Source organism: Pipra filicauda, unplaced genomic scaffold (assembly GCF_003945595.2).
Source record: "Pipra filicauda isolate LSUMZ 115617 unplaced genomic scaffold, ASM394559v2 scaffold832_size114360_pilon, whole genome shotgun sequence".
Lineage (NCBI taxonomy): Eukaryota > Metazoa > Chordata > Aves > Passeriformes > Pipridae > Pipra > Pipra filicauda.
Window position 1 is genome coordinate 84,255 of NW_024105012.1, and position 21,776 is coordinate 106,030.

The 21,776-nt window shown below is 53.1% G+C and overlaps 2 protein-coding genes across 2 annotated transcripts; one reads left to right on the forward strand and one right to left on the reverse strand.

Annotated features, from left to right (window-relative positions):
* Positions 1-8,076: 8,076 nt before the first annotated feature.
* On the forward strand, positions 8,077-16,531 carry LOC113986082 (olfactory receptor 14A16-like). Its single transcript, XM_039390514.1, has 2 exons — positions 8,077-8,983; positions 15,732-16,531. Exons 1-2 carry the CDS (start codon positions 8,077-8,079, stop codon positions 15,782-15,784), a joined length of 960 nt encoding a protein of 319 aa, XP_039246448.1. The 3' UTR covers positions 15,785-16,531.
* Positions 16,532-17,120: 589 nt separating this feature from the next.
* On the reverse strand, positions 17,121-17,676 carry LOC114000013 (olfactory receptor 14J1-like; the record flags this gene model as incomplete). The annotated part of the gene is made up of 2 exons (XM_027743897.2): positions 17,121-17,129; positions 17,212-17,676. Coding segments are annotated over 2 exons (474 nt in total), but the record flags the coding sequence as incomplete, so codon positions are not given.
* Between the last annotated feature and the right edge of the window lie 4,100 nt (positions 17,677-21,776).

Here is a 21,776-nt window from a genome sequence, read left to right on the forward strand (position 1 = left end):
GTGAGTAACCTGAATTAGTGGAAGATGTCACTGTCCATGTCCAGTGTCTTAGACAAGATGACCTTTTATCTCCTTTCCAACCCAAACCATTCTGTGATTCTTTGAGTCCTCAACTCCTTCTCCAAAGAATTGCCATATCTAGGACATGAATTACCATTCTAGGCCCAAAAGGTAAAAAAAAAATTAAAAGAGAGTTCCAAAATATCTGTGTGAAGGCTTCACCAAGTGGGTCAATGGCAGAACCTCCCAGGATGACCTCACAGATGTGGATTGAGTTTTCATGCTTGAGGTCTGAGACTTATGATGGGCAACAAGAAAGCACATTTGGGGACTGAGGAAGACTTGTCATTGGATTCCTAGGAAAGAAACAAAGGAAAGGAAAGAATGGGATCACGGCAGTTTGCGCAGAAAAAAGCATGAGAAAACAGAGGGAAAAGGAATGAAAAAACTGGTCATGGTGAACAGGAGGATGCTCAAGACACTTCCCAGGCCATGCCCTGACACTGATCCCCACAGCCTGTCCCGTTTTTTCTTAATAACTCCATTTCCAAGAAGTTTCTCTGTCCAGGCTCTTCTCTGCTCCTGGCACAAATTGTAGCCCAAGTTCCAGCCCCTGCAGTGGGAAACACTAATAGTAAACTCCTGAGTTCTTTGGGGGGCCCAGACTGGTGTGTGTGTGTGGGTGGGTTGGAAGCGCAAAACATAATGAAAATGCAAAGCTCAACTCGCTACAGGGCCCGTGGGGATCAGAGCAGACACGGAAATGAGATGAAAGTCCTGTGGTTTGTGTTGACATATCACAGATGAGGAAAATGGAGCAGGGTGGAAGCTGCATGGTCTCTTTGTTCTCCTTGATACCCACAGATATTTTGAACAAACCAAGTAGACCTCCTACCAGGAAATATTCTGTACAACATGCCCACAAATGAAATCGAAGTTGGACCACAGTCCCACCCACAGCACTTTGCACAGTCCTGGTTTATAAGGTATAAAATGTAGGCTGACTTTGTCCCTAAGTGGGGGCTGAGAATTGGACCCAACATGTGCAGGGACAGATGGAGGGGTTTGTCCCCCTGGCCCTGCCCAGAAGGGACACCTTTCAGGAAGGGTTGTGGCCTTGGCTGTGCTGAGGGTTGCCCCGGGCAATGCAGCTTGGGATTGCAGTGGCACTGTCAGGGCTCTGCAGAGCTCCTGGCAGTTCCTGCCTTTGTCCCCAGCAATGCCAGAGACCTGCAGGGGTTGCAGTCAATCACTTGTGCTCTTTGGGACCCCGCCTGGCTCTGCTGAATGTCAGCAGGCCTGGAGTTCCCAGACTGTTCCTGCATCCAGGGTCGGGCCTGCAGTGACGTTTGTGCAGCATTCAATTGGGGCAGTGGCAGGATGGCCATGGATCCATTCCTGCACAAACACAATGGGGCTCCATCCCAGGCAGGGAGAGAATGGGCCCACAAATGTTGGAAGGAGAAGAACCAGGGAGTTTTGGCACTGTGGAACCCCCTGGAACCAAAGGAACCCTGGGACATGGTGGAACCTCATGGAATAAAGGGGACCTTGTGACCCTGCAGCACCTCCTGGAACCAAAGGGAGTCTGGGACGTGGCAGGGCCTGATGGAAACAAAGGAGCCTCCTGGGAACAAAGGGACCCTGGACACTGCCAAAAGTCAGGGAGACAAGGGAACCCCAGGACACTGTGGAATCTCCTGGAATCCAGGGGCCATTGGAATCCACTGGGGCCTCCTGGAACCAAATGGGACACTGTGGAATCTCATGGAATCAAAAGGACCCCGGGACTTTATGGAATGTCAGGGAATCAAGGGGCCAGTGTGACATCCCAGAACCTTTTGGAACCAAAGGGAACCAACGGGACATTGTGGAATCTCATGGAATCAAGGGTCCATTGTGACCTTGTGGAACCTCACAGAATCCAGGGGCCATTCTGATTCTGCAAGGCCTTCTGGAGTCAAAGGGACCATTGTGACACTGGGGAACCTCATGGAATCAAGGGTCCATTGTGACACTGGGGAAAATGATGGAATCAGTGGGCCATTGTCACACTGCAAGGCCTGATGGGTCCCAAGAACACTGGGAAACAGTGCAACCTCATGGAATCAAGGAACCATTGTTGCACTACAGAGCCTAAAAGAAATAAGGGATCCAATCTTTGCCTCAGATTTTGTCAACAAAATACAGTTAAGGAATTACAGAAGTGTGATTGAACCACTTTTGTCCAACAGGTTTTAATGATTGGTAAAAAGAGAATACTTATATAAAATGAATCCCTTTATTCTTACAAATGATCAGACAAAAGATCTTAATCAGAATTATTTACCACACAGTGTAAAAGCTAAAACTACAAGTAGTACAGTATAAGATAGGATAGTGCATTATATTGAAGCAATTATTGAAACAATTTTATTGAAGCTAGACAAAAGAAATAATTACTACATAGAGATCTGATGTGACTCACCCAGACCAACGGTTGTGGGGAGATTTCTTTTCTCAACCTTGAGGAGTGTCCTTGGAGGGCGTCCCCACCCAAGGCAGGAATCTCCACACATCTACCCCAAGAAGGGCTGTGTTAGAAGAACCTGCCTGGATGAAAGGGGACTGGACTTCTCTAGTAGGAAGGGATTGACTGCTCCTCACAAATGGACAGGCCAGTGAGCAGCTTGGCCCTCCTGGCTGCCAGGGCACTGCTGACTCAGGGCCAACTGGCCACCCACCAGCACCCCCAGGGCCCTTTCCCGGCCCTGCTTTCCAGCCTCTCCTTCCCAGTCTGTCCGTCCATGCGGGGTTGCCCCATCCCAGGGCAGAATCCGGCACTTCCCCCTGTTGAAGTTCTCAGGGTTCCTAAAGAGCTCTGATGTCACGGGATGTCCCAGGGCTCCATGGTGACCTGCCAGTGTCTCCCTGAGAAATCTCTTTGAATCAAGGGTCTATTGGGACACTGCAGGGTCATATGGAGTCAAGGGGCCCATGTGAAACTTTGGAAACTCATGGAATGAAGGAACCACTATTACACTGCTGAGACTGTGCAGAACCTGACGGCAGAAAGGAGCCCTCGTGACACTGCAAAACCTCCTGGGATCAAGGGGCCACGGTTTCACATCTGGGTCTCATGGAACCAAAGGAAACCTGGGGCACTGGGGAAACTCATGGAAGCAGGGAGACCCTGGGACACTGTGGAGCCTCCCGGAATGAAGGGGCCATGGGGACACTGTAGGACCTTGTGGGGTCAAAGGATCCCTGGGCTGCTGCAGAACCTCACGGAGGTGGGAAGCTGCTGTTTGGGGGCCCCCACGACGAGTGGTTGAGGCTGCTGAAGGAGAAGCCAATTTGCAGAAGTGGGAGCCGTGGGCAATGCCACTGAGCCCCCTTGCCACGGTCAGTTACCATGGCAACCCTCATACATTCGTGTTGCTACAGTCGGTTACGATGGTGACCATCACACACTCCCATTGCCATGGTCGGTTACCATGGCAACCATCACACAGTCATTGTTGCTACAGTCAGTTACCATGGCAACCCTCATACATTCCCATTGCTATGGTCAGTTACCATGGCAACCATCTTACAGTCCCATTGCTATGCTTAGTTACCAAGGCAACCATCATACATTGTTCTTGCTATGGTCGGTTACCATGGCAGCCATCACACATTCCTGTTGCTATGGTCGGTTACCATGGCAACCACCAGACATTTATGTTGCAACAGTCGGTTACCATGGAAACTACCATACTTCCCACTGCCACTGTCACTTACCGTGGAAACCATCATACATTCCCGATGATACAGTCAGTTACCATGGCAACCATCATGAATTCCCATTGCTATAATCAGTTACCATGGCAGCCATCATACAGTCGTGTTCCTACGGTCAGTTACCATGGTAAACAGCATACATTTCCGTTTATACGGTCAGTTACCATGGCAACCATCATACTTCCCACTGGTACGATCAGTTACCATGGCAACCATCATGGACTCCCATTGCTACAGTCAGTTACCATGGTAACCATCGCACATTTCCATTGCTATGGTCGGTATCCATTTCAACCATGATACTTCCCACTGCTACAGTCAGTTACCATGGCAACCATCATACATTCCCAATACTACAGCCAGTTACCATGGTAACCATCATACAATCCCGTTCCTACGGTCAGGTACCCTGGAAACCATTATACATTCCCATTGCTATGGTCGGTTACCATGGCAACCATCAGACATTCCCATTGCTATGGTTGGTTACCATGGCAACCATCATACATTCCTGTTGCTATGGTCAGTTACCATGGCAAACAACAGACATTCTACATTCCCATTACTATGATCAGTTTCTATGGCAACCTCTTGGTTCCTCTTGGACAGAAGCAGATGCAGATGAGCCTCCCTGTTGCCCACCAACCTGCCAGCTGTGCTCTAAAGGCCTGTGTGCCAAGGGGGGTCTTCACCAAGACCCTGCACAAACCTCTGGGACTCTTTGCATCCTGTCCTGGTGCCTTTCCAGTGAATTCCAGGGTTATCAAAGCCAACTGGAATGGGCTCTTTGTCTCACTCCACAGTGTCACCCAAACCAGTCTCTCCTCTGACCCTCACCCACAAAAGTTCACCCAATTCCTTCATCCCCCAGAGCAGCTCCACAGGTCCCAGAAGCTCCTTCCCGCTGAGGACACCTCTCTCCTGCTTTTTCTCTCCTGTGTCTCCTTGGCCTTTTCTCCCAGTCCATCACAGCCCTGCAACCTGGGAACTGTCTCAGCAGGCCTGGGCTGTTATTGCCTGCAAGTGGAAGGAAGAGAGACTTGGGGCTGCAGCTCCTCCTCCTGTGCCCCACACGCAGGGCATTGGGGCCTGTCTGGCTGCAGCCCCTCAGCGGGGGCACCGGGGTCAGAACAGACTTGCAGTGGGGAAAGCTGCTCTGAAAGCCCCGAGAGCTGGGCTGTGCAGAGGCTTTGCTGACAATGGCCTTGGGGGGGACGTGCTGGGACTCAGGCCCAGGGGGAAAATCCCAGGCCTGATCCCTGAGGAGATCAGCACATGCTGCTGAAATGCTGGGGGAGAGCAGAGCCAGCAGAGGGAGGGAACAAGTGTGGACAGCCTGGGCTGATGGGATTTGGACTCGTGCCTGGCCCGGCCTTGGCTGGGCAGAGAAGGGACAGCCTTTGTGTCCCTGCAGGGCTGGGATTCACTCCCTGCCCCAAAGGCCCCCAGTGTGTCTGAGAAGCCCTGGGTGGTGCCTGTCCCACAACTGCTGGGAATGGGGACGGGCTTCCTGCACAGGCCCTGTGCTGTCCAGGGCAGCTGCTGCACTTGTGCTGCAGAGCCCTGGCACCTCCCCTGGCACTACAGGCCCCTCTTTGGCTGTTCAATCCAGGCTCAGCTGCCCTCAATTAGGTTCAGTATTGAAGGGATGTCCAGGAGACAACTGCCATTGTACTCTGAGGACATGTAGAAAATACCCTGATAAAGAACAGGGGAGAGACCTCTTTCCCTGTGCCACCTGACTCCATTTGGTCACCTGAGCACCTCTAGGGGCTGCCCTGGACAGAAGGAACAGTGACAGGTTCCCCAGTCCTACATGTGGGCACCTTCTGCCACTGAAGTTGGCCAAAGCAATGTCCCAGCAGCCTCCAAGAAGATCCCACAGCTGCTGCCCTGTCCCTAGGAACTGCTCCATTGGAGCCTGCAGTTCCCAGCAGGAATCTCGGTCACCTCTGGCCCCTCAGAAGGAACCAGGGCTTTGTGTCCCAGCAGGTCACTCCTGGCTTTGGTCTTCCTTCATTCCCATGGGAGCTGGGACAAGGAGTCACCTGCAGGGGCCTGTTTTGGGCCCACTGAGCTGGGGCAGGAGGAATCCCAGCCCATGGGGGTTGTGGAGGGAGCTGAGTGTCCTTCTGGCTCCAGGTCTGCAGAGCCACAAGGAGACACCTCTGTTGACTCAGCTGAGTCCCTTCCCTCAGTGGGGGTGAAGGAGATCCCTCCTGGGCACTGTCTGGGTTTCCTGTCTAATTATGGGACGTGAAAAGGGGCCTCTTGAACTTAACTCTGTGTCTGTTTGGAGAAATGACAGTGCTGAAAGAAGTGTCTGTGCCCAGCTGAGAGAAGGAACATCATTATTTCCTTCAGCTGTGTGCCAGCAGGTTCCCCTGGAGCCCCAGGGACAGCTGGAGGAGCCCAGAGGGGCAGAGAAAGGGCTGCCTGGGGCTGTTGCTGTGCTGCTGAGCTGGGCCGGGCTCCTGGCACACAGGGAGCTCCTGGCAACCAAGAAAAGCTTCAAAGAGACAGCTCTGCTGGTGAGCAGCTCCTCTGCACAGCCCAGCAGGGCTGAGGGCTCTGCCTGCAGCACCCAGGGCACAGGAGAGAAGGCAGAGAGATGAGAGGTAGCCTGGGCTGGGAGGTGACTGAGCTCTCACCACAGGAGAAACCTTCCCAGGATTTGAAGGAAGAATTCTCTGGCTGTAGGAAAGTTCAGCTTCCCTTCCTGGAGGCATCTCCTCAAGCTGGCACATCCCACAGCTTCCAGGATCTCTCAGGAGGACTCTCCCAGTTGCTGCAGTGTAGGGGAAGTGGCCATATGGCAGAGCAGGGCAGGAGCTGCAGGCAGCAAGGGCAGAGAGGAGAAGGGAGCAGGAGGTTCAAGGGATCCTGGGCTGGGAGGACAGGGCAGAGCTGCTCAGGGCAGGAACCTTGCCAGCCCTTTGCCACGGTCAGGCTGTGGCTGCAGAGCAGTGCAGGGGAGTTGCTGCAAGTGCCTCTGCCAGCTGCCAAATGGCAGCAGTGGCAGGAGCTGTCAGGATGGCTCTGCTGGATTTGCTGGGGTGCAGCAGGAGAAGCTGCTGCAGAGCAGGACTTGCTGCTGCCCCACCAGAGGCCCAGGGCCAGAAGGTTCCCTGTGCCAGGGCTGGCTGTGGGGTGGGAAGGTGGGGGTGCAGCCAGGGGTGCCCAGGGCTGTGGGGCAGAGCAGGGTCCTGCCCCCAGGGCTCTGTGTGCTGGGGCAGGGACTCTGCTGCCTGCCAGGGGCAGCTCTCAGCCCGGCCAAGGAGCTGCCACGGGGCTGGGGGAGAAGGGCTGTGGGGAAGGAACAACTCCTGGGAGGGCAGAGCAGGGCAGAGTCCTTCTGATCTCCACAGTGGGCTGCAGGGATGAGGGCTGGTCACAGCTCCAGATCAAAGCAGGAAATTTCCCAGAAGGTATTTGCAAGAGGCACAGACAGACAGGGGGTACCTTAAAGAGAATGAACCAGTTCTTTCAGTGTTATACTCTGGGTTGTCTGGGTGCTGACTGAGACAGAGAAATTAATCTCAGAGCACAGGAGGAGACACTGCAACTTGAACTCTGTTAGATTAGAGGGGATGGAACCTGAGAGTATCAGACATCAAAACTGTCTTATAGATGCATCAGTGTCACTTTTTCAACCTCCCCAGGGTTGCTCTGACATTGCCATCAGAGCCTGTCCAGCCAGAGATGCCCCTGGGCAGTGCCCTGTGCTGCTGGGAGGGCTCTGCAGGGCAGAGCTGAGCCCCCAGGGCTGGGCTGGGCTCTGGCAGCACTGGCAGGGCCCAGCCCTGTGCCCGGGGAAGCAGCTGCTGGCAGGGACAGCTCCAGGCAGCAGAGCCCTGGGCAGGAAGTGGGGGACAAGTGCCCCCAAGGCCTTGGGGCAGCTCTGGGGGCCCTTCCCTGCAGCTCTACTGGGCACTGTGTGCTGGGGCATAGAAATGAGGATTCCTGCAGTGGAAAAGAACCTTCCCCAGATGTGATGGTAAAAATAGAAAACACAGGCAAAATTATTCTAAGCTCAGACTAAGCTTCTGCTCTGCAGGCCCAGCTCTTCACAGGTGTAGTGAACTTTTGTATTGAGGGTGTGTTACATCTGACATTCCTTGTGTGCGTGAGAACTCTACCAAAAAAATTCCATGTCCCACTGCAGCAGAGCAAAACTGACTCCTTGGCAGTGCATTTGGTAACATTTGACACATTGATTTCTCTTAAAAATGCAGTTGCTTTTTCACAGAGGTCTGTCTTAACTGTTCCCTGTCTTTTCCTTTTCTGAACAGGCCCTATACTAAGAAACAACAAATGTCCAACAGCAGCTCTATGGCCCAGTTCCTCCTCCTGGCATTGGCAGACAGGCGGGAGCTGCAGCTCCTGCACTTCTGGCTCTTCCTGGCCATCTCCCTGGCTGCCCTCCTGGCCAACGGCCTCATCCTCAGCGCCGTAGCCTGTGACCACCACCTGCACACCCCCATGGGCTTCTTCCTGCTCAACCTCTCCCTCACAGACCTGGGCTGCATCTACACCACTGTCCCCAAAGCCATGCACAATTCCCTCCAGAACACCACAACCATCTCCTACACAGGATGTGCTGCACAACTCTTTTTCTTTCTGTTCTTCATGTCAACAGAGTATTTCCTCCTCACCATCATGTGCTACGACCGCTACGTTGCCATCTGCAAACCCCTGCACTACGGGACCCTCCTGGGCAGCAGAGCTTGTGCCCACATGGCAGCAGCTGCCTGGGCCACTGGCTTTCTCAATGCTCTGCTGCACACAGCCAATACATTTTCCCTGCCCCTGTGCCAGGGCAATGCCCTGGGCCAGTTCTTCTGTGAAATCCCCCCCATCCTCAAGCTCTCCTGCTCACACTCAGGCTACCTCGGGGAAATTGGGCTTCTTTTGTTTAGTGTCTGTTTAGAGTTTGGTTGTTTCATTTTCATTGTTTTCTCCTATGTGCAGATCTTCAGGGCTGTGCTGAGGATCCCCTCTCAGCAGGGACAGCACAAAGCCTTTTCCACGTGCCTCCCTCACCTGGCTGTGGTCTCCCTGTTTATCAGCACCTCATTCTTTGCCTACCTGAAGCCCTCCTCCACTTCTATCCCATCCCTGGACTTGGTGGTATCAGTTCTGTACTCGGTGGTGCCTCCAGCACTGAATCCCCTCATCTACAGCCTCAGGAACCAGGAACTCAAGCTTTCCCTGAGGAAAACAATGACTGGATTCTTTTCAGGAGAAAAAAGCTGCCTTTTTTCTTCTGTAAATCATTCCTTACATTACTTGCTACAGGTCAACCCTCTTTTCTCAGGGTTATGGAGGGGCTAGGAATGTTTTCTTTTATATTTTGACTTTTTGTGATGTAGTGCACAACAAAATTTTGTTCTGGATTCCACTTCTAATTCACTGTCTTCCTCCTGAATTTGACCCTGCCCTGTGTAAATGAGGAACATTCTCTGTATATTAAAACAAATGAAGGGACACAGTAGAAACCTGGTGTTTTTGAGATGGTTCTTCAGAGACCTTTGTAAAATGTCAAGGCCTGTGTTCAGGGGGGATGAGGAAAAGGGGACCAGAAGAGCAGCACTGCAAGGGAGCAGCAGAGCTTGATCCTTCTCAATCCAACACTCTCCTTCTGTGCCTTTGGGGAAGGTCCCTGAGTGCTCTGGCTGGTTGGTCACTGTTCTGCTTGGTGTCAGTGCTGTGACCACGGGCAGGGACAGGGCCTGGGCACTGCTGGGACAGAGCTGGGCTCAAGTACAGCAGAATCCTGCAAAGGCTGGAGTCACCCAGAGATAAAGTACCACGTGTCTGGGGTAATCCATGGGAGCACAGGGCACACAGCAGGAACAGGGAAAGGAGTCTGGGGAGTGACTCATCTTGCCCTCAGTGACTTCCACAGGTTTATCAAGAGCCTCCGAAGCCATGTCCCAGCTCTGGAACAAGGCAGGGCCCTGCTGAGCCCCCTCCATGGCCACACAGGAGGGTCTGTGGGAAGTGGTCAGTGCAGGGAGCACCATCAGCTGGCTCTGCCTCCCAGCTTGAGCAGCACAGCCCAACAGAGTCCCCCATGGCCCTGAGCCCCACAGCCCCCATGCTCTGCAGAGCAGCCTCCCCAGCTCGGGGGCTGTGGGGAGCACGGCAGGGGGTGCAGGAAGGGCTGCTCAGGCCAGCACAGACGTGTTCCCCTGGGGAAAGGCTCTGGGGGGAGATGGGATGTGCCAGGAGAAGAGCAGCACACCCTGTGTGAGCACAGGGGCCATGGGAAGAGGCTGCCCTGGCCCTGGGGAAAAGAGGGGGTGGAGCAAAATGTGGGAAACTCTCTGGTCTGAGATCAGTTGTGCTGCCCAAGAACACGCTGACTCCAGAGGTGTCCAAGCGGGGCAGAGCCGGCGACTCCGGTCCGTGCGGCGGCGGGGGGGAGGCAGCGGCTCTGCTTGATCCCATGGAGTTCTGGGGAGGCACAGTGGGCCCTTGGTTCCATGAGGCTCTGAAATGTCTCAAGGTTCCTTTGGTTCCATGAGGCCCCGCATGTCCCTTGGTTCCACAAGATTCCACAGTTTCCCTGTGTTCTTTTGGATCCATAAGGCCCTGTAGTGTCACAACTGCCCCTTGATTCCATGAAGTTCCACAGTGTCCATGGATTCCTTTTGTTCCATGAGGATCCCCAGTGTCACAATGGGCTCTTGATTCCACGAAGTTCCACAGTGTCTGTGGATTCCTTTTGTTCCATGAGGTTCCCCTGTGTCACAATGGCCTCTTGATTCCATGAAATTCCACTGTGGCCCAGGGTTTCTTTGTTTCCAAGAGGCCCTGCGGTGCCACAATGGCCTCCTGATTCCATGGGTTTCTGCAGTGTCACAGTGGCCCCTTTATTTCATCAAGTTGCCCACTGTCCCTGGGTTCCTTTGGCTCCATGGGGCCCTGCAGTGTCCCAGTGGCCTCTTCATTCCATACCTTTCCCCAGGGTCACAATGGCCCTGTAATTCCATGAGGTTCTGCAGTTCCACAGTGGCTCCTTGACTCCAGGAGGTTGCAGAGCATCATCACACAGCTGAGCCCATCCTGATGGAAGTTCTGAGGAGGTTGGGAGGAACTGGGACAAAAGGGATAAAATAATTGGGGAAGGAAAGAGGGGCTTGGCCAACAGAGAGGAAAGATTTTGATAAGGTAAAACCAGGTTCAAGGAATGCTGAGGGTGCTGAAACACTGACTGTGCAAACACTCCTGATGGACCTTTATGTACTTTGAAACCTGAAGCCCCCACACTACCCAAAAGTGGTGCCCCTCCCATTGAAAGGAATCCACTGCCCTAATTCCAAGACAGAAGAAGCCCAAACCCAGAACTCCAGACTCTTATTTGTCCTCTAGTGCCCACCCCAATCCCAAACCTGTATTACCACTATGAAAAGCCAAGCTTTAATCCTAACCCAGCCCAAAAAGCTCTTCCCCTAATCATGAACCAGACACTGCCAGCAGAACAACAAACCTCCCAAAGTTCTGCCTAATCCCCACCCTGAGCTCTAAACCCCAAGCCCTGACCATTCAGCACCCCCACAGTCCTTGGGAGCAGGGCAAGGACCTGGAGGGCCCAGAGCAGGCCCAGGGGGTTGGCAGAGGAATGGGAGGTGACCTGGATCTGCTCAGCTCTGCAGTGACCCCCAGGAGAAGGGCCTGGGCTCTGGCAGGGATGTCCTGTGGCACAGGGGCTCAGGATCCAAGGTAAGAAGGCCAAGTGCCCATGGCAACAGGCAGAGCTGGTGCAGAGCCATCAGGGAGGGTCTAGAAATGCTGCTGGGAGGGGGTGGGAAAGCAGGAGGGGTGTGTGCAGCCTGCAAGGCCAGAGCAGCAGCAGGGCCAGGGCAGGACAGCCTGCAGGAGAGATGGCCAAGGGCTCTGGCAGGGCTGCAAGGCCCAAAGGCACCCAGGCCTTTGTCCCCTTGCCTCTGGCAGCTGCCTCTGCCACTCAGGCCACCACAAGCCACTTTCCTGGCAGGTTCTGCACTTGGGTTCTGCCTCGCCCCTCCCTCAGCAGCCTGGCAGGGGTTGCCCAGTTTTGGGCCTTGGTTGTTCCTCCCCCTCCCATCCCAGTGCCCCCCAAACAGCCCTGAGCCAGCCGGGAGGGACAGGATCTGCTGGGCCAGGGCCTGGGGCTCAGCCCTTGGCCTTTGTGCTCCACAAAACCAAGGCAGGCTTTGCTCAGCATTGCAGGGGCCTGCCCAGAGCCTTTGTCTGCCTGCACTCCTGGCCTCCAAGGAGCGGCTCCAAGGAGTCCCTGGGGAGGCTTTGGCAGTGCCTGCCCTCAGTGGGGCCCAGCAATGCTTCAAGGCACTTGGACTTTGGCTTCTGACTTCTTCAGCAGCTGCTTCAATCTTCTCTCAGCACCTCAGGACCATGGGCTGGGCTGCAAACACACCGTGGGGCTCATTAAAATGCAGAAATCCCTCAGGATCTCTTTGTCTTCCTTTAATTGTCTTCAAGGCAATTTCAAAACAAGTCTTCAAAATTTGTACTTTTTTTCTTTTAATTCAAAAATGGATATTTTTTAGTTTAGAGGAGAGGTGATAGAGGTGTTCTCCAAGTGATCTTGATGCTGAGTGTCTCCTCAGGAGATCCACACTGACCCTGGATGATCAACCTTGCTCCTCACCCCCCAGACTCACCAGTTCTGACATGGCCCATCTTGGACTGACAGCTGATGCAGCTCCAAACACACTGTGGGACCCATTAAAACACTGAAAAACAAATTATTTTAAAATACTGAAAAACAAATTATTTCCCTATTCTTTGATTGTCTTCAAGTCTTAATGTCTTCTACAGCTAATTAGAGTTGTTTTGTAGTTTAGCTTAGGAGGAAGATTTTAAAGTGGAAGTCACAAAATATATATATTTTTTTGATGAAAGGGAATTATTTACACAATGCCTTGGGATGCAAGAGGAACGGGGCACTCTTATAAGTAATCAGAGAGTAAAATTTGCAGATCAAATAAAGTTGGGTTAAGGATGTTATAATGTTATATTTAATGCTTTGTCGAGTCACAAGTCTAAAGGTTGTGTAATGGTTAACCGCAAGTTCTGTTAAGCTGCAGCCTAACAAAACCATGACACAGTGATGAATGGTCATGTTATCCCTTGCTATTCTAAAAAGTGCTTGTTTAAGTATATTTATAAGGAGCAGAGCGGATAAAACAAAAGGAGAGGGTCGACCACGAGGGTCGAATTAAGAAACCGTTACCTACAGTGGAAAATTCCAGCATCACGGTCCATAGAGACTATGGACAATTGAACTATTGGCTGATACCCCTCAGCAACAGGACAAGCCTGTGAAAAGAGGACCCAAATAGAGACCAGCCCGCGAAAGGGGAACCAAGCAGGACTTAGCCCGCGAAACAAGGACCAATGGAGGGATGACACGATACCAGGGGGAGGTGGTTGCAAAAGGGTATAAAAGATGATGTCTTGCTGTTCCCTTTGCGGACCGTGGCAGGAACAAGGGGTTTCCTCCGGTCGCCTGGTTAGCCGTTTTGCTTATTTGCCTTTAATAAATTCTTTTATATTTTCAAATCCAAATTTCTCTAGTCTATTGTTTATAACAGCACAAAGGATTTGTATCCAAAGAAGAGGGGGCAAAAGATGTTAGTAGCACTTAATCATTGACCAAGTGAACAGTTATCAAGTGGTTCAACAGCATTTGCCACAATTTTAACAGTGACTGAATTAGAGATTCACAACAACAACATTCCCACCACAGTCAATTCACACCCACACCCAGGCAGAGATGTGTGCACACATCAATAGTTGGCTGTGGAAAGGTCCCTCTCCCAGATTCTCCTTGTTGTCAGGGAAACACTGCCACCAATCCCTTTGTGTTTGCCACCAGACAAGGGGCCCAGCTGGAGGAGTGTTTGTGGAGGGGGATCAGAATTGTCCTGGGCATCAGCGCCGCTCTTTGGAGTGTTGCAAACTGGAGGGTTCCCGAGCTGGGAGAGGCTGCCAGAGGTGTCCCACTGAGAGGGAGGTGCTGGGGAGCTGCCAGGGCCTCCCTCAGCCCCGCTGGGTGTGGGCTCACAAGGGGACTGGCTTTAGTTATCTGCTGAATTTCCATCCTGGTGTCAGGAATGACTGGAGTTTCCAAACGATTTGGGAATTGTATCCAAACTGTTCCATTTCGGTTACAATTCAGGCCAGGAATGTTCCAAGGCTTTCATGGGATGACTGATTATCCTGTGTTCCCCAATTGTTACACTTGGGTTGTTCCCACCTGTATCATCCAGGAGTACCTGGTCCAGTCCAGTCCAGGGACACTTCCCCACACCCATCGTCCAGTCTGGACTATGAGACCCAGGTTTGAGCTACAAGCTCATGCAAGGGTTTTTACTTTGAAAAATATAAAAGGCACCAAAAATTTCTTCCCTCTACATATTTGAAAAAGGCCTTCAGTTCTTTTAATCCTTTGAAAGAGACCACAACGGAGAGGACACTGCACACCTCTCAGGTGGTGAAATAACACATTTTTACAAGGAAACTTCAGAAAATAAGGGAGCTTGGTAAAAGTTTAAATGGCAACATTCAACTAGAACAGAGCATTCCCCAAAGCACTGACTGATCACACGCCAAGCCATCCCAGTCAGCTGGATGGTTTATTGACAATGTGTTCCCAGGGGCGGCACCTCCGATGCCACAGAAACCCCTCCCCCTGGATTAGGAAACCTTTGGAATTCAGGAGGTGTTCCAGCGGAGCACGAAAATGAACAGCAACTTTCCTAAAGCCCAGACCCCAGCAGAACAAAGGCAGGCCCCATCAGTGTCAGAGCAAAGGTCCCCCATCCCTGTGTCCCTGTGGCCGCTGAGGCGGCAGCGCAGGCCCGAGGCGGTGCCGGGTCCCGGGGCAGAGCGGCGGCTGCGCGAGCGGCAACCCCGGCGGTGAGTGCGGCAGCCCCGTGGGAGCGGCGGCTCCGGGCACAGACGCCGGCGGCAGCCGCTGTGGCGGCGGAGCAGCGACTCCGAGGCGCTGCAGGAGCGCCGGCTCCGCTCGCGGGCGCCGGCAGTGTTGGGAAGCCGGTCCCGGGCGGCTGCGGGGCAGCGCGGGCCAAAAGCGGCAGCGGCGGCGGCCTCGTGGCAGCGGCGGCTCCGGGCAGACACGGCCCCGCTCCAGCGCTGCCGCCTCAGCGGCGCTCAGGGGACGGCGCGGCGGCTCCGGGGGCAGGGCCGGGGACTCCCTCTCGGGGCAGCCCCGGGCACCAAAGAGGACCAGGGCCCGCCGTGTTCTCAGCTCGCTTCTCTGCAGTTCTCACGGCATCGGAGCACAGCAGGGGATGGGGAAACTGAGCTCAACCACAACAGGAGCTCCTGGAACCGAGTGGCCATTGGGACACTGCAGGGCCTCCTGGAATCAAGGTGGGACACTGGGGAGCCTCTTGGAGCCAAGGGAACCCTGGGATGTTTTGGAACATGGTGGAATCAAGGAGCCATTGTGACACTGCGAGGCCTTGAGGAACCAAAGGATCCAAGAGACACTCTGGAACCTCAAGGAATCCTTGTGCCACTGTGACACTGCAGGGCCTCATGGAACCAAAAGAACTCTGAGAGTTTTTGGAACCTCATGGAATCAAGGGGCTGTTTCTGCAGGATGCTTTGTTCAGATAATACCCAAACAATGGTCAGAGAATGCAAACAATTCAGGCTCTCTGTGGTGAGTTCCTACTGGTGTCAAGGTGCTGTTTTTAATGTTGAATTATGCTAAACCAAAAATGCTTCATGAAACTTCAAACACACATCCTGCTTTCTGAAGCAGGATTTCACAGAGAAGCTGCTCCCTGGCCTGCAAATATGTCTGGCACTCAAACCCTTGATAACTATAAAAGCCCCGTCGAACTTTCTATGGCCGGCAGGAGTTCTGGAACACACGCAGATGATCAATATGATCAGGCAATGTTCAATTTATTATTTAAATGAGTTAACTTTTATACAGTTTAGTTTTTTCTGGGTACGTGCTTACAACAAGGTGATTGGATAGCTCAGTCTGTGCACGCGTCTCATGCCTTCAGTTCATTGGTTCTGGTGCTCTGTCCACGTGGCCTGACATCATATGTGCCACTCAAAGTCCCTCCTATCAATCCACCTTCAGGGACTTTCCAAGATTTTGCAGGTGTCTCTTTATCTCCAGTTTTCCCAAAACTTACAACTATAAACACAGGATTTTCTCATACCTACAACTACAAACATATAGCTAACAAGTATAAACACTGCGTAGTTTCACAGTTTGTAAGTATAAACACAGAGCTTTCACACAGTTTGCAACCTCCAAAGTCATGTCAAGCAAGGCCTAGTGCTTCTTAAAATATGGATTGTTCAAAATGTGTCCATTTTCCTGCCACAACTTTCCTGTGACAGATTCTTCCCCAGACTTCCTTGAAGTGTGTGGAGCTTCTGCCATGAAGCAGGGACAGCTCTTCATGGTCACTGCCCAGGGGTTCATGGTCAGCTCTTCAGGGTCACTGAAAGAGAGAGAACTACCCCCTGTCCTTGTGGGGTGAGTTACCTCAATCTCTGCTTCAAGATTGTTTCTTTTTGATGGCTTTGAGATAATTGCTTTAATAGAATGACTTTGATAGACTGCACTGTCCTATCTTACACTATACTGCTAGGAGTTTTTGGCTTTTATACTGCGCAGGAAATAATTCTGATTGAGGTCCTTCATCTGTTCTCTTGTCTGATCAATTTTCTGATCATTTGTAATAATAAATAATTCATTTTATAGAAATATTTCTGATTTGCCATCACTAAAACCTGCAGGATAAAGTGATTGAATCACACCTCTATAATTCCTTCAGTTTAAACCAAACTCTGAGTCTGGATCCAGCCACCCCCAGGCTCCTCTCTGAGAAGGAATTTGGAAAGCAAGGGGGTCCTTTCTGCACCTCGTAGCTCAACGAGACGGCTTCTGCCATCAACTTTGTCTAAGCCTTCCACCCCCCCAGCCCCAAGCCGTGACACAGGGGCATGTCTTGTCCATGCAGGGCAAACATGGACTCCTGAGCTGGTCATCTGATGTCCCTCCTTGGAGGGAAGAACAAGCCCAATGGCCTGGGGTGAGAGGCCAGTGCTGGGAGCCTCTGGGCAAGGCTTGAAAGGAAAACACTGAATTGAAAATGGTGTTTATATCTATATAAATATATATAGATATTTATACACATATATATATATATAAAGATTTTTTAGTGTGAACAAATTCTCACAAAAATAACACTCCTAGCAAGAGCAAAAAATCGAGAAGCTATGGTGGGCCTTTAATGAAGTGTATAACAGGATTGGTCCTTAATGAGGTCCATAACATGCAGAAGAAAGAGAGTTTATTGTTTCTGAAAAACACCCAGTTATCAGTTTCCTCAGGGCATCCTTGAGCTCCTGGTTCCTGAGGCTGTAGATGAGGGGGTTCAGTGCTGGAGGCACCACTGAGTACAGAACTGACAGGGCCAGATCCAGGGATGGGGAGGAGATGGAGGGGGGCTTGAGGTTGGAAAACATGATAGTGCTGAGGAACAGGGAGACCACGGCCAGGTGAGGGAGGCAGGTGGAAAAGGCTTTGTGCCGTCCCTGCTCAGACGAGATCCTCAGCACAGCCCTGAAGATCTGCACATAGGAGAAAACAAGGAAAACAAAACAACCAAATGCTACACAGCAAATAACCACAATAAGCCCAATTTCCCTGAGGTAGCCTGAGTGTGAGCAGGAGAGCTTGAGGATGTGTGGGATTTCACAGAAGAACTGGCCCAGGGCATTGCCCTGGCACAGGGGCAGGGAAAATGTATTGGCTGTGTGCAGCAGAGAATAGAGAAAGCCAGTGGCCCAGGCAGCTGCTGCCATGTGGGCACAAGCTCTGCTGCCCAGGAGGGTCCCGTAGTGCAGGGGTTTGCAGATGGCAACGTAGCGGTCGTAGCACATGATGGTGAGGAGGAAATACTCTGCTGAGATGAAGAACAGAAAGAAAAAGGCCTGTGCAGCACATCCCGTGTAGGAGATGGTTGTGGTGTTCCAGAGGGAATTGTGCATGGCTTTGGGGACAGTGGTGCAGATGCAGCCCAGGTCTGTGAGGGAGAGGTTGAGCAGGAAGAAGCCCATGGGGGTGTGCAGGTGGTGGTCGCAGGCTACGGCGCTGAGGATGAGGCCGTTGGCCAGGAGGGCAGCCAGGGAGATGGCCAGGAAGAGCCAGAAGTGCAGGAGCTGCAGCTCCCGCCTGTCTGCCAATGCCAGGAGGAGGAACTGGGCCATGGAGCTGCTGTTGGACATTTGTTGTTTCTTAGCACAGGGTCTGTTCAGGAAAGGAAAGGACAGGGAACAGTTAAGACAGACCTCTGTGAAAAAGCCACTCCATTTCTAAGAGAAATTGATGTGTCAAATGTCACCAAATGCACTGCCAAGGAGTCAGTTTTACTCTGCTGCAGTGGGACATAGAATTTTTTTGGTAGAGCTGTCAAACACACAAGGAATGTCAGATGTAACAAACGTTGAATACAAAAGTGCCATCTCTACACTCAAAAGAGCTGGGCCTGCAGAGCAGAAGCTTAGTCTGAGCTTAGAATACTTTTGCCTGTGTTTTCTATTTTTACCATCACATCTGGAGAAAGTTCTTTTCCACTGCAGGAATCCTCATTTCTATGGCCCAGCACACAGTGCCCAGCAGAGCTGCAGGGAAGGGCCCCCAGAGCTGCCTGAACGCCCCCTCCCCCAGGCCTTGGGGGCTCTTGCCCCCCACTCCCTGCCCAGGGCTTTGCTGCCTGGAGCTGTCCCTGCCAGCAGCTGCTTCCGTGGGCCCAGGGCTGAGAAAGTGACAGTGATGTATCTATAAGACAGTTTTGATGTCTGATACTCTCAGGTTCCATCCCCTCTAATCTAACAGAGTTCAAGTTGCAGTGTCTCCTCCTGTGCTCAGAGATTGATTTCCCTGTTGCAGTCAGCACCCAGACAAACCAGAGTATAACACTGAAAGAACTGGTTCATTCTCTTTAAGGTACCCCCTGTCTGTCTGTGCCTCTTGCAAATACCTTCTGGGAAATTTCCTGCTTTGATCTGGAGCTGTGACCAGCCCTCATCCCTGCAGCCCACTGTGGAGATCAGAAGGACTCTGCCCTGCTCTGCCCTCCCAGGAGTTGTTCCTTCCCCACAGCCCTTCTCCCCCAGCCCCGTGGCAGCTCCTTGGCCGGGCTGAGAGCTGCCCCTGGCAGGCAGCAGAGTCCCTGCCCCAGCACACAGAGCCCTGGGGGCAGGACCCTGCTCTGCCCCACAGCCCTGGGCACCCCTGGCTGCACCCCCACCTTCCCACCCCACAGCCAGCCCTGGCACAGGGAACCTTCTGGCCCTGGGCCTCTGAGGGGGCAGCAGCAAGTCCTGCTCTGCAGCAGCTTCTCCTGCTGCACCCCAGCAAATCCAGCAGAGCCATCCTGACAGCTCCTGCCACTGCTGCCATTTGGCAGCTGGCAGAGGCACTTGCAGGAACTCCCCTGCACTGCTCTGCAGCCACAGCCTGACCGTGGCAAAGGGCTGGCAAGGTTCCTGCCCTGAGCAGCTCTGCCCTGTCCTCCCAGCCCAGGATCCCTTGAACCTCCTGCTCCCTTCTCCTCTCTGCCCTTGCTGCCTGCAGCTCCTGCCCTGCTCTGCCATATGGCCACTTCCCCTGCACTGCAGCAACTGGGAGAGTCCTGCTGAAAGATCCTGGAAGCTGTGGGATGTGCCAGCTTGAGGAGATGCCTCCAGGAAGGGAAGCTGAACTTTCCTACAGCCAGAGAATTCTTCCTTCAAATCCTGGGAAGGTTTCTCCTGTGGTGAGAGCTCAGTCACTTCCCAGCCCAGGCTGCCTCTCATCTCTCTGCCTTCTCTCCTGTGCCCTGGGTGCTGCAGGCAGTGCCCTCAGCCCTGCTGGGCTGTGCAGAAAAGTTGCTCACCAGCAGAGCTGTCTCTTTGAAGCTCTTCTTGCTTGCCAGGAGCTCCCTGTGTGCCAGGAGCCCGGCCCAGCTCAGCAGCACAGCAACAGCCCCAGGCAGCCCTTTCTCTGCCCCTCTGGGCTCCCTCCAGCTGTCCCTGGGGCTCCAGGGGAACCTGCTGGCACACAGCTGAAGGAAATAATGATGTTCCTTCTCTCAGCTGGGCACAGACACTTCTTTCAGCACTGTCATTTCTCCAAACAGACACAGAGTTAAGTTCAAGAGGCCCCTTTTCATGTCCCATCATTAGACAGGAAACCCAGACAGTGCCCAGGAGGGATCTCCTTCACCTGCCCTGAGGGAAGGGACTCAGCTGAGTCAACAGAGGTGTCTCCTTGTGGCTCTGCAGACCTGGGGCCAGAACCTGGCCCTTGGTGTCTCCTTGTGGCTCTGCAGCCCTGGGGCCACAACCCCCATGGGCTGGTCCAATTCCAGCTCAGTGGGCCCAAAACAGGCCCCTGCAGGCTCCAATGGAGCAGTTCCTAGGGACAGGGCAGCAGCTGTGGGATCTTCTTGGAGGCTGCTGGGACATTGCTTTGGCCAACTTCAGTGGCAGAAGGTGCCCACATGTAGGACAGGGGAACCTGTCACTGTTCCTTCTGTCCAGGGCAGCCCCTAGAGGTGCTCAGGTGACCAAATGCAGTCAGGTGGCACAGGGAGAGAGGTCTCTCTCCTGTTCTTTATCAGGGTATTTTCTACATGTGCTCAGAGTACAATGGCAGTTGTCTCCTGGACATCCCTTCACTGCTGAACCTAACTGAGGGCAGCTGAGCCTGGATTGAACAGCCAAAGAGGGGCCTGTAGTGCCAGGGGAGGTGCCAGGGCTCTGCAGCACAAGTGCAGCAGCTGCCCTGGACAGCACAGGGCCTGTGCAGGAAGCCCGTCCCCATTCCCAGCAGTTGTGGGACAGGCACCACCCAGGGCTCCTCAGACACACTGGGGGCCTTTGGGGCAAGGAGTGAATCCCAGCCCTGCAGGGACACAAAGGCTGTCCCTTCTCTGCCCAGCCAAGGCCGGGCCAGGCACGAGTCCAAATCCCATCAGCCCAGGCTGTCCACACTTGTTCCCTCCCTCTGCTGGCTCTGCTCTCCCCCAGCATTTCAGCAGCATGTGCTGATCTCCTCAGGGATCAGGCCTGGGATTTTCCCCCTGGGCCTGAGTCCCAGCACGTCCACCCCCAAGGCCATTGTCAGCAAAGCCTCTGCCCAGCCCAGCTCTCGGGGCTTTCAGAGCAGCTTTCCCCACTGCAAGTCTGTTCTTACCCCGGTGCCCCCGCTGAGGGGCTGCAGCCAGACAGGCCCCAATGCCCTGCGTGTGGGGCACAGGAGGAGGAGCTGCAGCCCCAAGTCTCTCTTCCTTCCACTTGGAGGGAATAACAGCCCAGGCCTGCTGAGACAGTTCCCAGGTTGCAGGGCTGTGATGGGCTGGGAGAGAAGGCCAAGGAGACACAGGAGAGAAAGAGCAGGAGAGAGGTGTCCTCAGCAGGAAGGAGCTTCTTGGAGCTGTGGAGCTGCTCTGGGGGATGAAGGAATTGGGTGAACTTTTGTGGGTGAGGGTCAGAGGAGAGACTAGTTTGGGTGACCTTGTGGAGTGAGACAAAGATCCCATTCCAGTTGGCTTTGATAACCCTGGAATTCACTGGAAAGGCACCAGGACAGGATGCAAAGAGTCCCAGAGGTTTGTGCAGGGTCTTGTTCAAGACCCCCCTTGGCACACAGGCCTTTAGAGCACAGCTGGCAGGTTGGTGGACAACAGGGAGGCTCATCTGCATCTGCTTCTGTCCAAGAGGAACCAAGAGGTTCCCTTAGAAACTAACCATAGCAATAGGAATGTATGCTGTTTGCCATGATAACTGACTATAGCAATAAGAATGTATGATGGTTGCCATGGTAACCGACCGTGGCAACAGGAATGTATGCTGGTTGCCATGATAACTGCCCATAGCAATGGAAATGTATGATGGTTGCCATGGTAACTGACTGTAACAATGGAAATTATGATGGTTGCCATGGTAACCGAGCATAGCAA

Bases quoted from the DNA above. Each gene is read 5' to 3' on its own strand.
- LOC113986082 (XM_039390514.1), top strand. From the start codon at position 8,077: ATGTCCAACAGCAGCTCTATGGCCCAGTTCCTCCTCCTGGCATTGGCA. The intron at 8,984-15,731 runs CAATGACTGGAT...ATGAGTTAACTT, and splicing joins CAAGCTTTCCCTGAGGAAAA to TTATACAGTTTAGTTTTTTC.